Source organism: Artemia sp. Qi Xiang Cuo, chromosome 7, assembly GCF_049724085.1.
Source record: "Artemia sp. Qi Xiang Cuo chromosome 7, ASM4972408v1, whole genome shotgun sequence".
Lineage (NCBI taxonomy): Eukaryota > Metazoa > Arthropoda > Branchiopoda > Anostraca > Artemiidae > Artemia > Artemia sp. Qi Xiang Cuo.
This window is the reverse complement of record NC_142800.1, coordinates 31,688,122-31,704,197: the sequence shown is the minus strand read 5'-3', so window position 1 is coordinate 31,704,197 and position 16,076 is coordinate 31,688,122. Positions and strand designations below refer to the sequence as shown.

Here is a 16,076-nt window from a genome sequence, read left to right as displayed (position 1 = left end):
TCAGGTGACACAAGACCTTTATCGAAGGTCTAATCCTTGTAAGGTACACCAGACAAATACATTGAAGTGATTAGTACTATGTAAGATAATAACACAGATGTGGTTAAGGTAGGAAATGAAATTAGTAGCTGGTTTCGTATTAAATCGGGAGTTAAACAGGGTTGTGTCCTATCCTCTTTTTTATGAATCATTTTGACAGACTTTCTCTTAAGGAGCAAAGAAAAGGCAATGGGAGAAGTTTTTATCAAATGGGGAAGTAAAGCTTTCCTCGACTTAGATTATTCCGAGTATTTAAGCATTCTAGATGAAAGTGTGAGCAAAATGAATGAATTTTTAGAAGTTTTGTGAATTCACAGTGCTAGAATAGGTTTGAAAAAAAAACTAATATTCAGAAGACTAAGTCACTAAGGCTATGAACAAGTGAAGATGAAAAGGTGACGTTGGGTAACAAATAGATCGATCAAGTGAACAGCTTTACTCACCTTGGTAGTATTATTAGTAAAGATGGTGGGTGCGATGAAGACGTTAAAAGTACAATAGACAATGCCCAAGATGTATCCACACAGCTGAAAAAAGATTGGAAGAATAGGCAGATAACTCTGCAAACCACGATTAGAATACAGTGATGACAGCAGTTATATAGGGTTCTGAAACACGGGCGCTACAAAAAACATTGAATTTGCTAAAGATGTTTGCCAAAGAAGAAATTTGCTGAAGTAGATTTGCTAGATATTTGCCAGAAAAATTACCTACGGATTGTTTTTGGGTACCCGATTGACTAGTCGTATTTCAAACAGTAGGTTGTGTGAAAAGTATGGATAAATTCCACTTTTTATGGCTATAATAGAAGAAAGGTTGGGATGGCTAGGGCACGTTTTGCATATGAAAGATGACCGATTGCCTATGATTGTCTTTTTGACTCAACCGTCTAGGGCTAGACGGAAAGCAGGTCGTCCTCAATTGGGGTGGGATGATGTCGTAAGGAACGGATTAAGGGGAATTTTAACTGCCTAAGAGTGTGAAGAGGAAGGTTTTGAAAATATTAGAATGGAGAAGGATCATGCATAGCTATGTTGGCCTCGGGCGGCTTGGTACTGCAGTGAGTTGTTAGTAGTAGCAGCAGTGGTGGTAGAACGTCTAGTTGCCAAAATCTGAAATTAAAAATTTTTGAATTCTGAAATTCTGAATACAACTTAAATTGCTTGAAATAGGAAGGTTTTATTCACAAAAATCCGAAAATTTGAGTCTTAAAGTTTGTAAAATATGAAAAAAGTTGAATTTACGTAAAAATTAGGCGTTTGGTTTCTGAAATTAAAAAGCATGTCTTAGAACACTGAAATTATGAAATACGTTGAATTACTTAAAATGTAAAGGGTTCATCTTTTGAAATCTGAAATCAGAAGTCTTAGAACTCTGGAATTACAAAAAAGTTGCACTTCTTGATATCTGAAGATTTTGTTGTTGAAAAATGAAAATTAAAAGTCAAAGACATCTAAAATTGCGAAAAAAATCCCGTTTCTTGAAATACGAAAGCTTTAGTTTTCGAAGTACATAAATGTATATTCTTAGAAGTCTGTAATTGTGGAAAAGTTGAATTTTGTAAAATGTGAAGGGTTTATTTGATGAAATCTGAAACTTAGCAGTCTCAGAACTCTGAAATCATCGAAAATCGCCATCATAATGTATAATTAAACCTTTAAATAAGCGCTTATAGCTTCCTAGGAGTACTGAGTCGTAGGGCTGTTGACAGGACGAGGTATAACTATTATATTAAAAAGAGAAACTAAAATAAGGATAGAAACCAAGGGATGGCATTAAAGAGATGGGGTTTATGTTTAAGCGTCCAAGGGGTCTTTGAATGGGATTCGAACTTTCATGACTCTTTAAAAAGTAGAGTCAAAAGAAAAGAAAATTTTCACATTATATGAATAAAATGTTGGTAAGAAGCTTGATGAAAATTAAAAGTCAAAGACATCTAAAGCGAGACTGAACCATACTTTTCGTACAGCCTACTATTTTAAATACGGCCACTCAGTCGGGAAAACGAAACAATCCGTAGGCAATTCCTCCGGAAAACATCTGTCAAATTTTCCTCCGTTTTTCGGAAACGTTTATGTATGGATCCATGGACTCATAAGCGTCAATGCGTGCATATATGCGATCTATATAAATGGCGATGGAACACAACCCTGCTTAACTCCTGATTTAATATGAAACCAGCTAGTAACCTCATTTCCCAACTTAACTACGGGAGTTGTGTACACTTCTATTCATTTTTAGGATTCAGAGGGGTATGAACCTCCCGTGTTTTGATAGCTTAGCAAACCTGAGATCTTCCGTCCATGATTATGATACTAGGTCATCTGTAGAGATTAATTTTCCACTGGTTGTTTCGGCCCGATCGATGTTTTCTTTGCTTCATAGGGGGATCAGAAGTTTGAACCATCTTGATCAAAATATAAAAAATATAGGTGATATTACTTCGTCTAAGATAGTAATTAAAGGAATGCTTTTTAGTAAGTATGATTTTTAGTGTTTTTTTTATTTTTTATTATATTGGTAATTACTTATGGCTCCTGAAGGTGATGATTATCATTATGATTATGAATATGATATTAAATTAAATGAAATTGTTAAGGTGTAAGGTTTGTGGTGCTGTTTGGGGACTGTGATATAGATAGGTTGTTTTGGTTTTTTGTATTGTTTTAGTATGTTAGTGTGTTTTTACCACCCCCTTGGACAAGTTTTTCCTTCTTGGGGTGGCCGCTAAACTTATGTTAAATCGTCTGTTTGTTTAGAATAAATATCTCTCTCTCTCAACCGCTGCAGTGTTATTCTCGCACATAGCACTAATCACGAGAATGTATATGTCTCGTATACCATACAAGGATAAGACGTTCACTAAAGCACGTATATCAGCTGAATCAAATGCTTGCTTATAATCTATAAAACTAAGGAGTTTGATTACTCATGCACTTCTCAATTATTAACATAAAAATAAAAATTGGAATAGACCTATATTTGCAAAACATAGCAAATATGGGTTGTTTTGCTTCAAAAAACTTTAGTATTTGGCTCACCTTGAAAGTGAGGATGAAGTTATTTTAAGGGTGAGTGAGAGTGGGCATCCAAAAAACTCCCGAGTACTCTGCCAGCCAAAAGGGCAAAAAAATTATTTTCGTTAGTGTAAAGCTTTATCTTTTCAGCTTGGCCTTATCACAATCTGGATCTAAGTAAAAGAAGGGCAGACTTTACCTTGTGTAAAGAAGAAATTTTACGCTAGAAGGCCGAACTGGTGGGAGTCCTGCAGTCCTGTCCGTGGCATCACCAAAAAAGTACTTTGCCTTGTAACCTTCATCTGTCAAAACCCCAAAGGGCCAAATATTATCCACTGTTGAGTGTGATCCGTCTTCACGCGCCTTTGCCCTTTGAAAAAAGCTAATATATGATGACGGAATGTCACGAGCCCACCAAGCTTCTAGAAATGAACAAAAATGTAAACTATTAGAAATTCCACTAATTAAGATGGCAAGAAAAAAAATACGCTTCAAAACCTTCTCTGGTCAACCAGAGAGAAATTTTATGAACTGTTAAGGTAACCTCGCCGAGGCAGTATATTACCAGTTAACTTCCAACTCAGTTCACAGCCAAAATTTTTTAATAGATTGTGAGTTATTTTTATCTTTCCTCTTGTTTGTTTCCTTGAAAAAACAAATACAAAATCTACTTTCGTTGTTAAGACCTCCATATGAACTTTTGCAATTTTTGACTGCAGCAGGTGCCAAATGAAAACAAAGAAGAAGAAAAATGTAGGCGAAAAATTATAAAGATTAAGCTATAAACATGTGGCACCAAAAGAGTTTAAGAAATTTTATTTTTCCTTTGAAAGCATAGTTGGCTTTGGCAACCAACAAATTCTTATTGTTTAAGTTTTTACTTACGAAAGCGTTATCAAATTCTATGACTTTGTTTTTCTTATTTTCCAAATGTAAAATTACCACATATCACCATTAATAAATAAATGAAACCCAAAAAGAACAGAAATTACAATAACCCAAAACGAGCAAAACTTAACAGGAGTAGAGTTGACAATCCCCATGTCTTCTCAAGGGTAGAGCAAAATTTTCACTTTACTAAAAAAACGGTACTTGTCAATTATAAAAAACATTCTCAAGAAATGAATTTTCGTGACAAGAAAACATGATGAAAATAGAATACTTTATTAGCAAATTTTTTTATTACTAAATTGGGAGCTTTGGCGTCGGCTGACCGTCTCAAAGACAAAGAAAAATTCATCATCAATGCGAATCTTGACCTTAGTTCATTATTAACGCGATTCTTAAGGACACCGGTTAGTTTTCTTTGACTAGTGATAGAACATAGTGTCTCACCATGGATATTCAAATTAAGATTTGAGATTTGCCAAGAACCAAAGAACAGACAATTATATTTTCCCAGGATAAGGGGTTGTTGCCAAAAGCAAAACCCTGCGTCAATGGATACAGGATGACTTTGTGCACTTACGAGAAGCAACATTTTTGGAAGTGTAACACTAGGAGTGTAACTCCTGCCTCACAGTATTAGGAAGAACCTTTGCAACTAAAGCAGTAAACCGGCTCTACGGAGCATACTTAATCCCGACAAAAATTCGTGTAAAATAACTAATCTACGACAACCTTGACATAGTATGACTAGAAAAGGAATCTTTGAGTTTTTACGCATTTCGCAAATTTTTCAGCAAACATTTCCCTTTTATTCAGCAAAGGGAAAGTCGTATAAATCTTGACAACTCGGGATGGTTTATCAGCTACTGCGTGTATACTTTTAAGGTAGATGTGGTGCTCATAACATAATATATATCGTTTTATTAATTATTCAGACGAGAAGGAGAAGACAAATAGATTTAATAGCAAAATAACGCTTTCAACAATCATCAGCGAAACGCATTCGTTTACATAGGATGGTTGTTTCCATCCTTATATCATACTACTACTATATATTCACACTTTAGATAATGGAAATCCGACGATAATGGGAATTAAAAACCTAAAAATGCATAAAAGAATATTTAATACAAAAATGTTACCAGTATTAGAATATGGAGCGGAGATTTGGGGCGGAGAAGCGGCACAGAAGTTGGAGTCCCTCCAGCTTCAGTATTATAAAAGACTATTTGGATTACATCAGACAACTCATTCACAGGTTCTGAAAGGTGATACGGGCCTGTTTTCGTTAAAACTACGTAGGTCTATTTTGATGCTTAGATTTTCGTTGAAGATCATTAGGTGCAATGAAGACAGACTAGTAAGTGCTGCTTATTATCAGATGTTGAGCTATGATTCGAAAAGGTCGTGGCCATCCCAAATTAGGTCATTACTGGAAAGTGTGGGAATGGCTTACTTATGGAATGACGGTCTTGGTTCCCCTGATCTACCAACAAATTTAGTAAGCCAGGTACGATTTATCTTAGAGGGTCAAGAAATTCACTATTGGCAAGGGCTGGTTTTAAATTCTGCTACATTGAATCATTATAATCCGGTTAAACCTAGTTTTGGAGAGGAAATTTATTTTAAATTTAATTTACCGGCTATGATTTTATATCGATGGATTCAGCTTAGGGCGAATTGCCTTCCAATCCAGAGTAGACAAATGGTGTTCGACAGGGGGATAGTACATCCTGATGGTCGGTATGTGTGTCCTCTTTGTAGGGATGAGGACGAAGATTTGGACCATTTTCTCAGAAAGTGCCCGGTGCTCTCTGATTTAAGGGAAAATTACTTACATGGGATTGTTTTGCTGCTTCCAAATATCTTACAAAGTAGTAATCCAACCACAATATTTCGTATTGGTGCGTACATAGAGAAGGGATTAAAAAGAAGGAAATGTTTTTACAATTAATTATTACTAATTATCTGGAATTAAAGTTATTTTTTTTTGGTATTTTACCAGAAGGTATTTTTCGCTATGTATTCATGTTAATGTGTGTTTGTAATTTGCTCTGTTGTAATTTTCTATTTTCATATTTTTTGTGTGTATATGGCTCTTGGGCTTTTTGAAATACACGATCTATCTATCTATCTATTCACACTTTAGCTATAAATAAAAAAGTAACAAAACTGAAAAACAAGTAACAAAATTAATGAAAATAAACAAAACAAATAAAATAATTTTTTTTAACTATATCACTAACAACTTCCGAGAAGATAACGCTTCAACCTGCTCTTGAACTGGCTAACATTATTTCAAAATATAACCAACGTTTTTTTAAACGTTATATTTTCTGATCACCAATAAGTCCGTGTAACTTTAAATTGCTTAAGTGAACGTTAACCATCATCAAACAGTTCGTTTTAACGAGCTGTAAGCAAGGAGCTACCCGGCCTAATATTAGCCGAAACTATAAACAACGGAATTTCGAAACTAATAGGTACATGAAAGGAATTGAATTTTTATGCTGATATCAAATATATAAGTTTCATCCAGTTTCAAAAGCTACGAGCCTGAAAATTTGCTTTATTTTCGAAAAAAGGGGGAAACCCCTAAATGTAATAGAATCTTAATGAAAATCACGCCATCAGAAAACCCTAATGTAGAGGCTACAAGCTCCTATCTGCAAAAACGTGGAGTTAGTATTTTTTTTTTCCAGAAGAAAGATCACGGATGCGTGTTTATTTGTGTTTTTTTCTAGGGGTGATCGTATCGACCCAGTGGCCCTAGAATATCGGTAGAGGGCTCATTCGAACGGAAATTAAAAGTTCTAGTACCCTTTTTAAGCGACCAAAAAAATTGGAGGGCAACTAGGCTTCCTTCCATGCTAATTTCTTTTTTCAAATTCACCCGATCAAATTTTGAGATAGCCATTTTGTTCAGCATAGTCAAAAATCTAATAACTATTTCTTTGAGGATGTCTTAATCCCCCACAGTCCCCAGGGGAAGGGATGCAAGTCATGAACTTTGCCCATTGTTTACAAATAGTATTTATTGGTTATTGGGAAATATACAGACGTTTTCAGGAGGTATTTTTTTCTGGGGGGGGGGGGTTCAGGGGAGGGAATTATGTGGAAAGATCATTCTATAGAGCATTTTTTCATGGGGAAAGGGCATTTCTATGAAGGAGGTGCCGGATTTCCCAGCATCATTTAGGAAATGATCAGAAACTAAATTAAAAACAAAAAAATTCAACTAAAAATAAGAGCAACATTAAAACTTAAAATGAACAGAAATTACTACGTATATGAGGGGATACGCCCCTATTCAATACCTCGCTCTATACGCAAAAATTTTCTTTAGTACTTTCAGAAGAGCTATCTGTTCTAATTAAACGGCCTTTGTGATTCAGGGGTCATACTTAAAGAATTGGAACAAAACTTGAACTTTAGCGTGAAGAGTGAGGTATTAACAAGGGGGCAAACCCCTCATATACGTAATAACTTCTATTCGTGTAAGGTTTAATCAAGAGCGAATCCAGGATTTTTTTTCGGGGGGAGGGGGTTGCCCGATTTTTTCTCGTGGACTTTGTCTAACATCCTGCGTAAGCTGATCAGAACCGATTTCGACTAATTTTCGACTCGGTCAAAAATTTTGTTGAGGGGGTGGTTCAAACCGGGTAATACCGGGTAACCCCCCCCCTGGATACGGCCTTGGTTTTAATGTTGCTCCTTACTTTCAGTTGAAAAAACTTGTTTTTCTTCTTTAATTAAGTTTAAGAATATCTTTATAGGAAGATCCATGAATAGACAAACTACGTGAATAAAATAGGGACTGTGGATAATTTAAGAATGTCAAGGAGAATATATATCAAGGAGAATATAAGTCAAGGAGAATCTCTTACGATGAGGTATTGAATAAATTGGGCCATTCGTTATATCACCAGGGCAAATTGTTTCAGTGGCACATAAAAAACATAATATAAAACTGCTTATTTTTCTTTTCATTCTCAGAGATTATTTTCAGGCACTGTTACACACTAAAAAGTTACGAATTAGTGACATAGTTCTCCTGATCATATCAGATGAAGTCAGCAGAATATTTTTGTATTGCCGGGATTTTTAGCTCATTCTCAGCTAATTATGCGATTAATAAATGGTTTCTCAAAAATGCACACATTTAACCAAGGATGACTTTGTGACGCAATCACTCAAAAATGCAGCTTTACCATAATTGTTTTCGCAGTTTTTTTAGTAGTGATTGGGATAGCTACATTATTCATTATACCTAATTTAAAACTAATGTGTGACACAGTAGTATATTGAATGGTTTCAAATCATTTTCGATTTGCCAAAAAAAAAAAAAAAACTTTTGGATATTAAAAAGAGCAGCACGGTAAAACCAAAAGTGGATGCAAGTTATAAAAGGGGCCTCTAAATTACAGCCAAATTATCAAAGTATTGTGATCCAAAAAAATAAAATTATTATATTACTCTTGTGATAGAGCCGTCGCAATTACAATTCGTGGCTGAAGGGCCTTGAAACGGAGATCAGCACCACTGGTTTCGACTTTAAGGGTATAGTGTTATGTCCTTTACCTTTTTTTTTACCAACCCCCCACCCCGCCCCTAATAGAACCTCACTGACCACTTCCTTACATTTAGTCCGCAACTATGCAATGCTTTACAAAGTTATATGAAGGCAGCTCATTGTATACGAACAGTTTATGTGTTTTTAATAACGAATGCACAATTTTCCCAACCCCTCCACCTCGTGTGAAGCAACGGTTTAGTTAAGGATGAATTGTGAATCTTCTCTATTGCCCAGAAAGAACTAGTTTTATAACAAATAGAACGTAATAATGTTTACTTTTCTATGAATACTACTCGGTGCAATAATTATTACTTAAAAAACAGATTACGTATAACTGTCGACACTGCTACCTTCATTTTGTCGTGAAACGTTGTCTCTACAAAATTTCTGCTTTCATAAACAAAATAGATTTTATGCATTGCTGTTTTTGCAGCAAAGGCTATTTAGAATCTTCTTCCGAATATTCTTATATAAGTTTTCAAGTAAGTTCTCTGTTAGCAACTACAAAATTTACTGATTTACGGGAAAAAATTTAAAAAATGAAGGAATATGTTCCAATAAAACACAAAGTTAAACATCAAAATTCCTCAATCCTTTCGTGGATTCTGTCTTTGAAAAGCCTTCACGGTCTTTCTACTCTCAAACAGGGCTATGAAAGTGAGGAGCGACCTATGTTAATAAAAACAGAAGTTAAATATGAAGAAAACAATATATACAGAAAAGAATTCAAATACTAAGTATACAAGAATCAAGAGTCGCTGAATTGCCCTTTTTAATAGCCGAAAGTGACTGGACGGCAACTAACACCCTTTCCACGCCCACCATTTCCCCAAACACATCCTATCAAAATTTTTGAGTTAGCCATTTTGTTCAACGTAGTTTAAGACCTGTAAAAAACGTCTTTGAGGAGGACACATCCCCAACAGCCCTCAGGGCAAGGGTTGTAAGTTATGCCTTGGGGGCATATAAGGTTCTTATAGATAGCGCTGCCGTAAAAACTTCAAAAACAGCTCATTCGATTGGAAACTGAAATAGCTAGTGCCCTTTTTAATAGTTGAAAGTGATTGGAGGGCAATTAACCCCCTCTCACATCCACCATTTCCCCAAACACATCCAATCAAAATTTTGAGATAGCCATTTTGTTAAACGTAGTTGAAAGTTCTGGAGATTAGGTCTTTGTTGGTGTTGCTGTAATATCAGGTTTTTATAGAAAGGGTTGTCGTAGAAACTTCAAAAAGGATTCATTTGATTTGAAATTGAAAGGGCTAGTGCCCTTTTTAATAGTAGAAAGCAATTGGAAGGCAACTAACCCTCTCTCACGCACACCGTTTCCCCAAACACTTCCAATCAAAATTTTTAGATAGCCATTCTTTCAACGTAGTTGAAAGTTCTTGCAATTATGCCTTTGTGGATGATGACCCCTCACAGTCCTCAGGGCAAGAGTTGTAAGTTATGCCCTGGGGGCATAAAAAGTTTCTATAGAAATATTATTCGTAAAAACTTCAAAAAAGGCTCATTCGATTGGAAATTCGAATGGCTAGTTCCCTTTTTAATAGTCGAAAGTCATTAGAGGACAACTAAGCCCTCTCTTACGCCCACCATTTCCCCAAACAGATCCAATCAAAATTTTGAGATAACCATTTTATTCGACATAGTTGAAAGTTCATAAAATTAGGTCTTTGAGGGTGACCACCCCTCTCTCCACAGTCCCCAGGGTAATAGTTGTAAGTTATGCCCTGGGGGTAAATGAGGTTTTTATAGAAAGGGTTGCCATAGAAACTTCAAAAATGGCTTATTTGATTGTAAATTAAAAGAGCTAGTGCCCTTTTTATAGAAGAAATTGATTGGAGTGCAACTAACCCCACCCTTCACGCCCACCATTGCCCAAAACACATCCAATCAAATTTTTGAGATGACTATTTTTTTCAACGTAGTTGAAAGTTCTGGAATTTAGGTCTTTGAGGTCCAACAGCCCTCAGAGTAAGGGTTGTAAGTTATGCCCAGGGGACATATAAGGTTTTTATAGAAAGCTTTGTTTTAGAAACTTCAAAAACGGCTCATTTGATTGGAAACTTGAAAGGGTTAGTGCTCTTTTTAATGGTCAAAAATGATTGAAGGGCAACTAACCCTCTTCTCACGCCCACCATTTCCCCGAACACATTCAATCAAAAATTTTTAGATAGCCATTTTTTCAACATAGTTGAAAGGTCCGGAAATTATGTCTATGAGGAAGACCACCCTCCCCCCAAACCCCCAGGTTAAAGGTTGTAAGTTATGCCCTGGAGGCATATAAGGTTTTATAGAAAGTTTTATCGCAAAAATTTCAATAAGGGCTCTTTCAATTGGGAATTGAGAAGGATACTGCCCTTACTAATAGTCAAAAGTGAACGAAGGGTGAATGCCCCCCAGGCCCATAATTTCCCCAATCACTTCCGATCAACATTTTATATAGCCATTTTGTCGAAAGTGGTTGAAGGGTCTGGACTATGTCCTTGAGTATGACAAACCCACAGCCCACGGCCTTTACAAGAGTATTAATTAAAAACAACTTTTTCCACAAAATAAGCTTTTCAGAGAAAAGTAAAGAACTCCATTAAAAAAAAACGAACAAAAATAAAATCAAATAATCTACCAAGCAAGAAACTGCAACAAATCAGCATCGATAAATAAATGAAACCCAAAACAGAAACTACAATAAATAACCGAATCAAACTGACAAAGAGCAGATATTAACATGAGTAGGACTCAAAACCCCAATACCTCCCCAAGCCCAGAACATAATTTGCACTTTACTGAAGAAATATAAATGTTTTTACTTTTATAACTTTAATAAATAAATAATATTAACATTTTGATTACTAAACATCAATATATGTATATTAATCTGACAATGCACATTCGTCTGCATTATTTTTTCAGTAAAGTGAAAATTGTATTCTGGCCTTGGGAACGCAAAGGACTTTTGAGCCCAACTTAAAAATCTGGACACAAATAGTAGTGTTTAATTTAGTTTCATACCTCCTCTAGTTGACTTGAAATGGAAAACTTGATACTATTCACAAAAAAATCTGTTTACTTTCTTTCATAGCTTGGATAGACTTACGTTATTTTGATTTGGTTAAAATTTAAGAGCAGAAGTAGCCCCAAAAGTTTGAATATAATATCCTAAGTCGTTCTTCGGATACTGCTGAGATGCCTTAATGGGAATTAGCATTAACACAGTGCATTTTGATTTAATCTTAAGGCATCATTAACCTTTTAAACATAATGGGCAAATGGGAAGGTGGGCGTTGTAGGGGGATTAGTTGCCCTCCAATCACTTTTGACTATGAAAAAGGGCATCAGCCCTTTCTATTTTGAATCGAATAAGCCACCTCGACAACTTCTTCGATACGAAGTGCCCTGGTCTAAACAACAGCAACAACAACAAAAAGTAATACGTTATACTCACATCGATCTTTAATATAAAAATGTCAATCCTTCCAATCAGTTTCGACTATTAAAAAGGGCACTAGGTCTTTTAATTTCCAATTGAATGAGCCCTTTCTGAGTTTCTACGACAACACTCTCTACAAACAACTTATATGCCCCCAGGGCATAAATTACAACCCTTACACTATAGGCTGTTAGGGTGGTTGTCATCATCTAAGACTTAATTACCAGATCTTTCAACTACGTTAAACAAAATGGCTATCTCAAAATTTTGATTGGATGTGTTTTGGGAAATGGTGGACGTGAGAGGGGCTCTTCAATCACTTTTAACTATTAAATAAGGCACTAGCCTATTCAGTTTCCCATCAAATTAGCCCTTTTGAAGTTTTTTCGACAACACTCTCAATAAAAACCTTATATGCCCCCAGGGCATAACTTACAGCCCTTACCCTTTAGGGGGGGGGGGGGGGGGTTGCCATCCTCAATGACCTAATTTAAAAACTTTTCTACTACGTTGAACAAAGTGGCTATCTGAAAATTTTGATTGGATGAGATTGGGGTAATGGTGGGGGTGAGAGGGGGTTAGTCAAACTCAAAAAATTTTCGACTATTAAAAAGGGCACTAGCCCTCTCAATTTCCAATTGAATGAGCTCAATTTCCAATTAGAATTGTCGTAAAGTTTTTACAACAACTTTATCTATAAAAACCTTATATGCCCCCAGGGCATAACTTGCAAACTTTGCTCGGGGGGTTCTGGGGAATTTTTCATCCTTAAATATATAATTTCCTTAATACATAAATTTCAACTACGTTGAACAAAATGGCTATCTCTAAACTCTGATTGAATGTTTTTGGGGAAATGGTGGACGTGAGAAGGGGGGTTAATTACTTTCCGCTCACTTTCGACAATTAAAAAGGGCAATTTCAATTTCCAATCAAATGAGCCCTTTGAAATTTATAAAACCACTTTCTATATAAACCCTATATGCCCCCAGGGTATAACTTACAACCCTTGCACAGAGGGTTCTGAGGGGTTATCATCCTAAAAGACCTAATTTCCAGAACTTTTAACTACGTTGAACAAAATGGCTATCTTAAAATTTTGATTGGATGTGTTTGAGAAAATGTTGGGCGTGAGAGGAGGGCTAGTTGCCCATCACTTTCGACTATTAAAAAGGGCACTAGCCTTCCATTTCCAATTGAATGAGCCCTTTTTAAAGTTTCTACAACATCGCCTTGTATAAAAACCTTATATGGCCCAAGGCATAACTTACAACCCATGCTCTAAGGGCTATTTAGTGGGGGGGGAGGGCGTGTCATCCTTAAAGACATCTCTTAACATAACATCTCAAAGTTCTTATCCGTTAGGTTTGAGGAAAAAAGGCCGTGGAAGGGGAGGGGCTAACTGTACTCTTTTGACTTAATCTCTTTCGACTCTTGAAAAATGAGCTAGAGCATTCAGTTTTCAATCAAATGATCCCTTCTTGAAGTTTATATGAGCATCCCTTCCATAAGAACCATATATGCTCCCAGGGCATAACTTACAACGACTGCCCTCGGGCTCTGGGGATGTTGACACCGGAGTTTTTGTTATATGATCTTTGAACTATTTTAACAAAATAGCTATCTCAAAACCTTCATCGGATGCATTTGGGAAAAAAGAGCTTGGGGTGCTGGTTACCTCCGATGTCTTTGACGCTTAAGAAGTGAGCTAGAACTTTCTATTTCCAATCAAATGAGCCCTCTCTGAAGTTTATACGAGAATTCATTCCTTAAGAACCATATATATCCCAAGGGCATAACTTATAACCCTTGCCCTGAAGACTGTAGGGGAAGTGTCCTGCTCAAAGATGTAATTTCCAGAACTTTCAACTACGTTGAACAAAACGTCTATCTAGAAATTTGGATTGGATGTGTTTGGGGAAATGGTGAGCATGGAAGGGGTCATTGTTGCCTTCCAATCACTTTCTACTATTAAAAAGGGCACTAGCCATTTAAATTTCCATTCGAAAGAGTCCTTTTTGAAAGTTTCTACGACAACGCTTTCAATAAAAACCTTATATACCCCCAGAGCATAACTCACAACTCTTGCCATGAGGGCTTTGGAGGGTTGTCATCCTAAAAGACCTAATTTCTAGAACTTTAAACTATGTTGAACAAAATGGCTATCTAAAAATTTTAATTGGATGTGTTTGGGGCAAAGGTGAGTGTCAGAGGGGGGTTAGTTGCCCTCCAATCACTTTTGACTATTAAAACGGGCACTAGCCCTTTGAATTTCCCATCGAATTAGTCCTTTTTGAAGTTTCCTCTACAAATCCTTCTATAAAACCTTATATGTCCCCAGGGCATAACTTGCAACCCGTGCCCTGAGGGATGCGGGGGGAGTGTCCTGCGTAAAGATATAAATTTTTAGAACTTTCAACTACGTTGGACAAAATGACTATCTCAAAATTTTGATTGGATGTGTTTGGGGAAAAGGTGGGCGTGGCAGGGGGGTTAGTTGCCGTCCAATCACTTTTGAATATTAAAAAGGGCACTAGCCATTTAAATTTCCAATCGAATAAACCCTTTTTGAAGTTTTTACCACACAGTTTTCCATAAAAATCATATATGCCTCCAGGGCATAACTTACAACCCTTTCCCTGAGGGCTGTGGGGGTTTGTCATCCTCAAAGACCTAATTTCCAGAATTTTGATCTACGTTGATCGAAATGGATATCTCAAAATTTTTATTGGATGTGTTTGGGGAAAAGGTGGGTGTGGAAGGTGGGTTAGTTGCCGTCCAATCACTTTTGACTATTTAAATGGGCAATAGCCCTTTGGATTTCCAATTGACTGAGTCCTTTTTGAAGTTTCTATGACAAAGCTTTCTATAAAAACCTTATATGCCGCCAAGTCTTAACTTACAGCCCGTTCTTTGAGGGCTGTGGGGGGAGTGTCCTCCTCAAAACATAATTTCTATCTGGAAATCAACTACATAGAACAAAATGGCTATCTCGAAATTTTGATGGATGTCTTCGGGGAAATGGTGGGCTAGGAAAGGGGTGTTAGTTGCCTTCCAATCACTTTTGACCCTTAACAGGGGCACTAGAGCTCTCGATTTCCAATCGAATGAATCTCCTTTGAAGTTTATACGATGACCCTTTCTATATGAAATGCCTCTGCGAAAAAAAAAAACAAATCAATAAATAAATAACAAAACATTGGAGCCGTATGACCTTTACTATAGGCAACGCTATAGCGTTGCCTCTGAAAAAGGCTATGTCAATATAAAACGAGCTGAAATTAATTTAAAAAAAAAATTTTACCACAAAATAAGCTATTCAAAAAAAGTAAAGATCTCCATTAAACCAAAATGAACAAAAATAGAATCAAATAATCTACCAAGCATACAACTACCGAAAATCAGATTATCAATAAACAAATGAAACCCAAAACAAAAAGAAATTAAAACAAATAACAGAGTCAAACTCAAAACGAGCAGAAATTAATATGAATAGGGTTCTAATCCCCTATGCTTTCTAAAAGCTAGAATATAACTTGTACTTTGCTGAAAAATTCTTTTAAACTTTTTCATTTTTATAACTTTAGGAATTCAAAAATTAAGATTTTAAGGAATAAATATCAGCATGTGTATATTAAACTGACAATGTACATTTTTTTCGGTAAATTCATTTGAATTTTTTTCAGTAAAGTTCAAATTATATTTGGCTTTTAGAAAGCATGGGGCTTAGAACCCTATTCAAATTAATTTCTGCTTGTTTTGAGTTTGACTCTGTTATTTATTTTAATTCCTGTTTCTTTTGGGTTTCATTTGTTTATTGATACTGATTTGTTGTAGTTGTATACTTGGTAGATTATTTGATTCTATTTTTGTCCACTTTTGGTTTAATGGAGTTCTTTACTTTTTTTGAAATCCAATTTTGTGGGAAAAGGTTTTTTTAATTAATTTAGAATAAATAGCTCCTTGTCCTAACTTTCAACTCTTTACGCTTAAGCTTGAGTTTTTTCCTGCAATGCTTTAAGAATGATCCCCCAAATAAGGGCAATTGGGATGGGCTAAAAAGTATTTATCTTGATACCTCAAGAATGGTCGAGTAAACTGAACTGCACATCCTTTGAAC

General features: G+C 35.9%; 1 protein-coding gene across 1 annotated transcript in view; it reads right to left on the bottom strand.

Annotated features, from left to right (window-relative positions):
• LOC148950170 (pancreatic lipase-related protein 2-like) overlaps positions 1 to 7,965 on the bottom strand; it is a 45,296-nt gene extending 37,331 nt beyond the window's left edge. Inside the window, exons 1-2 of the mRNA XM_089091485.1 lie at positions 7,832 to 7,965; positions 3,256 to 3,478 (exon numbers count right to left, since the gene is read on the bottom strand). Of these exons, the coding sequence (XP_088947611.1) occupies positions 3,256 to 3,478; positions 7,832 to 7,934 (326 nt within the window). The 5' untranslated portion in view covers positions 7,935 to 7,965. The remainder of the gene's footprint in view (positions 1 to 3,255; positions 3,479 to 7,831) is intronic.
• Between the last annotated feature and the right edge of the window lie 8,111 nt (positions 7,966 to 16,076).